Source organism: Genypterus blacodes, unplaced genomic scaffold (genome assembly GCF_046128005.1).
Source record: "Genypterus blacodes isolate CSIRO-AG114 ecotype Tasmania unplaced genomic scaffold, CSIRO-AGI_Gbla_v1 ptg000195l_1, whole genome shotgun sequence".
NCBI lineage: Eukaryota > Metazoa > Chordata > Actinopteri > Ophidiiformes > Ophidiidae > Genypterus > Genypterus blacodes.
The window spans coordinates 352,881-360,241 of NW_027466995.1; the positions used below are offsets into that span (position 1 = coordinate 352,881).

At 44.3% G+C, this 7,361-nt stretch overlaps 1 protein-coding gene across 1 annotated transcript; it reads right to left on the reverse strand.

Annotated features, from left to right (window-relative positions):
- pdlim1 (PDZ and LIM domain 1 (elfin)) lies at positions 1–5,375 on the reverse strand. Its single transcript, XM_076169325.1, has 7 exons — positions 5,156–5,375; positions 3,986–4,137; positions 3,417–3,501; positions 2,159–2,343; positions 1,514–1,656; positions 1,198–1,315; positions 1–647 (listed from the first exon to the last, which is right to left on the reverse strand). Exons 1-7 carry the CDS (start codon positions 5,246–5,248, stop codon positions 461–463), a joined length of 963 nt encoding a protein of 320 aa, XP_076025440.1. The 5' UTR covers positions 5,249–5,375; the 3' UTR covers positions 1–460.
- Positions 5,376–7,361: the final 1,986 nt, after the last annotated feature.

A 7,361-nucleotide genomic window follows, 5' to 3' on the forward strand; every position in this document is an offset into this window, starting at 1 on the left:
TAAAAGATAAAATATTTATTAGGTCATCATTTTGAAATGTGTCCGACACGTTACTGAATAAGAGCAGTTCTATTTATATAACATACACAGTAGAAAAGTGGTTTGGGGTGAAGACACATCAGGTTTCTCCTTTGTTGCATGAATTAAAAACAACATACTGAACAGGTATGAAGAATATACAATTACAACTTAGTGGCTGTATCGTGCGCTTATTGCACTCATTCAGAAAGATAACTACTGTTTAGGGTGAGAACAAATGAGTTTCTGTCACCATTTCATAGTATTCACTGTTTTGATGTCATGTGCAAATCAGATGTAATTCTGTCTTCACGTGCATAACTGTATTGAAGCGTAAAATGAGAGTCTTAGGAGTTAGCATGAGCTAAATGTTTGTCCTGGATGATCTCCTGGATGATCTCATGGCGTCCTGTGCATTCAGATGCACCGCAGGGCGAGTGGTCTACTTGGGGAAGACGGTGACCACGTCGTAGCCCTCGGGCGGAGTCACCCGCTCGCGTGCGTGCTTCTCACAATAAATCTGGTTCTCCACAAAGAAATGTCCCTTCTGTTTTAGGTTGACATCGCAGTCTGTGCAGGTGTAGCAATCGGGGTGACGGAACTTGTCCCGCAGCTTGATCACCATACCCCTGTGGTGGGACAGAAAGATCCTATTATGATGAACATGATGGAATTTCAGATTTGATTGACTATAATGCAATTCATTGACTGGATTGGAATGATTTGGATCCATTTCATAGCATTTGTAATTTGAGGCTTTGTTCCAGGCCCTTTCAAAAGGTCAACAACACATCACACATGGTTGTACTTAAGCAAACACAATATTGAGGCTGTTTATAGGGGAAGAAATTTGACTAAATGTAGGACACAGAAGAAAATGCGAGCATCAGCAGAGTTCCAGCATTGCTCAAGACATTTATCCTGTAGTCTTATCTATTATCGACCACAGGGGGGGGACAAAGTGTAAGCCAAGACAACAGCAGTCGTGTTTCAGCATTACATCACATTTCAACACAAGCTGGACGCTTTCCAAGAGCAATAACACTGATCAAACTAAAGGGCACATTTCACTAAAGCTGCTGAGCCGACGTGTGGACACAGATGACGGCCGTCTGGATTCAGATCAAGCAGGAAATGACAATGGAACACTTTGTTAAAAGCACACGGACTAATACTTACACAATCCCTGATCCACATTTGTCACAGACGGGTAGCTGGTCTGCATTTCCCACTGATGACCCAATCTTTGATGTGGGCGCTCTCACGCTCCTGAATCCTGAGGGTTTATCACCGTCGCCTACATGCAGGAGACGCATAAAAAGAATGAAAACACACGCACGCACGCACGCACACACACACACGCACACGCACACACACACACAGCAAAGGAAGGCCAAATGATCTCATCTCATAAAAAGTGAATCATTGCACCATAAAAGAAAACTAATTCCGTAATTGCCCCCTCTTGAGGAAGTGAGTTAAGTGGGATTTCTACCCGTCTCAAGAATCTCCTGGAGCACTTTGAATGAAGCCGACTGGCGTGGGGGCTCGTCAGACTCTTGGTTCTCCTGCAGCATCTTGTAGACCTCGGAATCCTCTGCTATCGACGGCCGCACGCCCGGCATAGACGGATCTGCTCTATAAAGCAAGCAAACACATTCAACATAGCTGCAGGGCACATCACAGCACACACACAACCCTCTGTTCACTCATCTGGACGCTGTTATACACACACAGCTAGACTGGAGGATTTCCCAATTTTCCCTTTGACCTCTTGACCTTTTTGTCACATGACTGAAAAATGGTAAACATGATGGCGTTGTAAGGATATTGTGACAGAATATATTATATTTGACTGGTCCAGAATGAAATGGGCCATGACTATCACTAGCATCATACCTTTAAAAGCACAGTAAGCCAGATGTTGGGCAACACAAAATCCACTCCATTCAATCCACTCTAGCAGTTTTTAAAATGATGATATTAAGCAAATCTGTATTAATCTGTGCCTGGACCAAGCACTTTATGAGCCACAGTATGGAGCTGAATTTTGATATTCAATCACACTTAAATGCAACCTGCTTTAAACCTGATTTTAGCAAGAATTGCAGCTACCGGGCTGATAGGCGTGGTATCTTACTTGATGGCGGGCTCATTGGATATAGTCAAAGTCTTCACTTCATCCACAGCCGAGTTGAAGTCCTTGATGTTCTCTGAGGAGTAGAGACCGGAGGGAGTGTTGTACTGGTTCGTCACAACCTTGGAGCCAAAGGCAGCAAACGGCAGGGCACTTCTGTTGTGGGCGGAGCCTATGTTTTTCACCTCCTGTCGTGTAGAAATTGTACCGTTAAAGGTTTATGTGAGGAGCCAAGTAAACAGTGGGAGCAGATAAGAGTCTGAATCATGCACAGACTCACATCATGCGGATGAAGCGTTCAAGCGCGCTAGACGCAACGCATTCCTGACAACTTCTGATGCCTTCAGACTCTTATTTTGAAATGACTTCATTTGTTCTGGTGATTAATCGTTTGAATTCCAAACAATTTTGCAACTTTTACTATTGCGCCAGGATTTAGGAGAGACCTGACTTGTTTTCCAACTGAAGGCTTCAGTCGTTGCCTGTAATTTGTCGCTTTTAGTCACACGTTACATAGCAACACAATGTAGAAATGTGGATTTGGCCTGAACTGCAGTCTTTAAAGACACAAACGGGTCATGCCACTGGCACATCGTCAGAGTGAGCATATAAATACCACCAAAACCAGCTCATGCTTCACAGTGGGAAATGCCTCCAAGTTTAGCTCAAGCTTCAAGCATCCGACACTAAACTTTGGAATTACTCAGGCTCTCCACTGGGAAGGGTCAACAAAGCAAGCTCCACTTACAAAATGGAACTGAAAGCACCGACACAGGCCGGTGTAACAAAGTCTTTTGAACAAATAAAACAGTGACGATGCAGTGGAGAAGTGCTCCAAACACAAGTGCACTACAGTGACCCGTGACACACACACACACACACACACACACACACAGACCGACACACAGCACACGCTTCGTACATGAATTCACACATCGACCTCAACTTTCCACTCAGCGGGGCAGGAACCGAGTCTTGCGTCAGAGTTTGGCTGATAAACTACCGTCTCCTAGGAAACCTCCTGTTGGGAAGTAAACAATGACCTCATCACTGGCAGTGTCGTAAACTCCCACAAGCCTCTGCGGGTGCGGTGGTGGGAGGAACATGCGGGCTGCCAGCAAGCGCATGGCTACCTGGGAATGGGATTTCCTGTCATTTCTCTAAATGACAAAGAGCTGGTGGGAGTTACTGTCAAAGCTCAAGTTGTATATCCAGCTTATCACGAGTCACAAGACAAAGACACATTCATACACCCACACACCTGTGGCTCCGATGCCAGGTTCATCTTGTACGGATGCGTCTTTCCTTCCTCGGCAGTGAGCGGCGACCACATTTTACTTTCCGACCTGCAGAACAGAACAGAGACAAAGAGGGTTCATGTCCGGCTTCAGCACGACTCCGTGTAACCTGGCTGGACTGATTGTGCTTCTGTGTGAGTGTTTCCTCGAGTAATTGCAAAGCGGCACGATAACACGCAGTTGCCCTTGCAGGTATGTTTTTTTGGCTCAGCTTCCTAGACAGTTTACACTTACTCCACCCTGCCATCATAACTTAGGAAGAATGTGCTTCACCCTGCCTGAGGAATACATTTCAATAACACCCATATCACAGAATCCTAACATGGTGAACACAGGCCTGTTGGGTTAAGTTGGATCTATTCGTTTCAATTGAAGGTACAAATCATTCCCCTTGTTCTCCTGTGTCTCCCGTCAACAGACACGTCCCTCCCTTTAACACCTGGCTTGCAGTTGGAGCCGTCTCGTGTTACTCAGAGCTAAATCAGGGCCCGAGGCTATGCAGATCAGACTGGCACCCGTCGCCCCATCATACCTGTCTACAGAGAGCACCATCTCTTCTATACACGCCTTGATCTTGTTCTGCGCTTCCAGGTGAGTCATTTCCTCCGTGGGTTCTCCGTCGATAGCCAGGATCATGTCTCCAATGCACAGATTGGCCTGGGCAGCTTTACTCCCAGGGGTGACCTAGAATTAATAAGAGTAATAATCACCACATATTGGTCTCTAAAGATGGAATGCAAGACGAAATGTGCAAATGTGGACACAATTCTATTCTCAGAAATAATTTGAGATGATTGTCACGCCTCCTTTTTGGCCCGACCTTCATGGACCTTTGTTCACGTTTGATTATTGACAATAAACACAGGCGAAACCACTTGCAGAGGTGTTTTCAATGTCTGCCTCCAGGGTGGACACATTATCCAAGATAACACTGGAAGCAAACAGAAGCTGGCACAGTCCTGGAATTCCTAATCGCTTTTCCATGGGTGGAGTGGACTGACCACTGTGACAACATTTAGAGCAGGCGGCACAGATGGCAAAGTATGCGGTGGATTTCAGAGCTTTTCTTTCCAAGTTGAGGCTGCAAGTACGAAAGAGCTTCATGTTCCATTGAACAGACTGATTACAGTTCATGGAGTTTTAGGGGTCCTTGCGGCAGTGTCATGGGCAGCCTCTCTTTTATATGAAGAGTTAATTTATGAAAACAGATGACGGACTTTCTTAATATTTTTTAATGTGCAATATCTATCACACTGGTGTCTAAAATGAAAAAATAAAGAACCCAAAAACTGTTGACACTATCTGGAATGCATAATAAAGACATTTAGCTTCATGAAATGAACAAGACTACATTTTGTCTGTTTTGGCAAACGTGTGAAAACATGTTTTGCTCCTCGTCATCTTATTAAAACGGCAAGTATCAGATGTTGCCAATTACATGAAACAAATCGTTGCCTGTACCTGAACATATCATTTCTTAAGAGTCATTAAACTGTAACGACATGAAGTGATATCAGTTTAGTTCAGTTTAGTCTGTGAAGAAGTCTACAAGCTACAAAGTAGCTGAGCTTGTTACGAGTTTGGTCTCCGTGTACTTTGGTCGAGAAGGAACAACGAGAAGTGAAAGTTTTGCCCGGACAAGCCCAGGTGTGGTTGGTTACACGTAGGAGCGGAGTAGCTAGAACTAGCAAAAAACACTTACCCGGGAGACAGTCAGCGGCTGGTCGAAGTCCTTCCCCCCTACGAGCCGGAATCCCCAGGGCCCAGGACCCTGCATGACCACCCGGAGAGGCATCGCTGCTGCTGCTTTTACGGATCCTGTTTGATGCGTTCAAAGACCGATATCAGGCCTCGAGCTCGCTTCCTCACTCACTGTGACATGTGCAGTGATAGATGGATGGACAAGCGTTTGAGCCACACTGCAGCTGAGGCTCGAGACTCTACAGCAGGGGGGCGGGGCCAAAGCTTAGGGCTGGACCAATAGGGATAGACGGTTCCACGCCGATAAGAGCGTGAGGAAAGATCGTTAATAGAAAAGATGACTCACTATGTCCAAAGGAAAGCGCCCTCAGGAAATTCTGTTTCTTTAGAGGAGTGTTTTAAAAGCCCCATTGCAAATCAAAATGGTTTTCTTTTTATATCAAATAACATGGATTTGTATATTTGTAATATTTCTCCTCTCTAGTGTACCGTACAGCAGTGGAACGTGCACCAATGGTGGCACTTGAAACTTGCCTGGAGGTTTGTATCCAAGATGACAGCCATGCATCAAAACAATTGAAATCTATGGAAATTCTCCTGTTGGGAAATTATTCTCAACTACTCTTATCAGAACCAGCGAGGAGTGGTACTTGTACCATTACATTTATGTTAGTTTGGATGACACCATTGTTGTAAGCTTTTATTCATTGGATGACATCACTATTGTTCGTGCGATGGCATAATTTCCTCATTTCCTAAGCTCCCTAAGACATTAGCCAAAAGACCTGCATATGTTGATAATTACTCAACGCTGTGTTTAATTTGCGTTGGCATTTTTCTGCCCCCTAGTGGTCAACATCACTGGCAGGTTTACAAGTTTGTAGTTTGGAAAATCAACCCCAATGTTCAAATTATCCAATAAATAAAGAGTGATTTTGAGTTGGGACTGCTGTTTGTGAGCAGCTAATTGTTGCAAAGCATTTTTTAGAAGATCCCCCGTTACGCCTATAACTGAAACCGGTGAGCTATTAGAATAATTATCAGTCTACAAATTATACAGAGCAAAAAAACATTCGGAAAAGACGTAAAACACGTATTCAGTCTTGTAAAACTCACCATGGTGTCTTAATGGACAGTAAGTGAAGGCATTGCCTCATCCGCTTAGGGAATTAATGTAAATACAACACAAAAACAGATTCTGGTACAGCGAAGAGGAGCCGAGTGATTCCTCTGCACATTTCTCCCCTCCCAGATCAGAACCACTGTTTGTTTTAAGGATGTCGGCCTCCTGGTACGTCACCATATTACATGCAAGCTTACCATTTATGGTAGAGCCAAATCTCAGGATGTGGAATGTGCCCCTCCCAAAACTCTGCTGCTGCAAGTGGTGAGAAAAAGCTCTGGGCAGGCTGACTGAATGAAACACGTCCTCTCTTGTGGTATGAATCCAGAACAGGCCGCAGACATGCCAGAGTGACGTCTTCCTTGGTACTGTTTGCTTTAAAGATGAAGGCCTTGAAGAGCAGAGCACCACCAAAAGTACTTACCTTAACTGAGATAACTGTTTGGAATCTGCCACTGATTGTTTGTATTGTAACAGGTTCTGCGTGTATGTGTGTGTGTGTGCATAACTCAAACAGATCCTCAGATTGGCTTGGTGTGTATACAGTAGGAGTGGGTTGTCTGTCTGGCTCAGTCAGTGATACAAGAAGTCGTCATTGGGAAATTGACCTACATTGTTTCTGCCATTGTGACCTGTGCCTCCCGACAGAAGCATTGATGGATCAAATCGCACCAAATATACTCAAGTTGTTTCGCAACCCTCACACAGACATGAATGAGTGTGACACGTCTAATATAAACAGTGAAATAATGGGAATGAGGGTCTAACAAACAAACTGAATGGATTCAAATACGAGATAAAGACACACACTGAAACAAAATGGTCAAAACACAGCGCAGAAGTGAAAAAAAAGGTAAAACCCAAAGTGAAGGACAGACACAGCTGCCATATATATGTCAGTGTCACCTGAACTCCTGTTAAATTCAGCAGAAACTTGGGAGATTTAGCAACAAATCCTCCTTTTGCCAACAATTTACCGCACGTGCAACTAATTAAGTTTATCGTGGCTGCATTCCATTTAGGTGTTGTGCATGCTGGCTCACACTAATGATATTAGTAATGATTAATGATATTAGTCACGCTC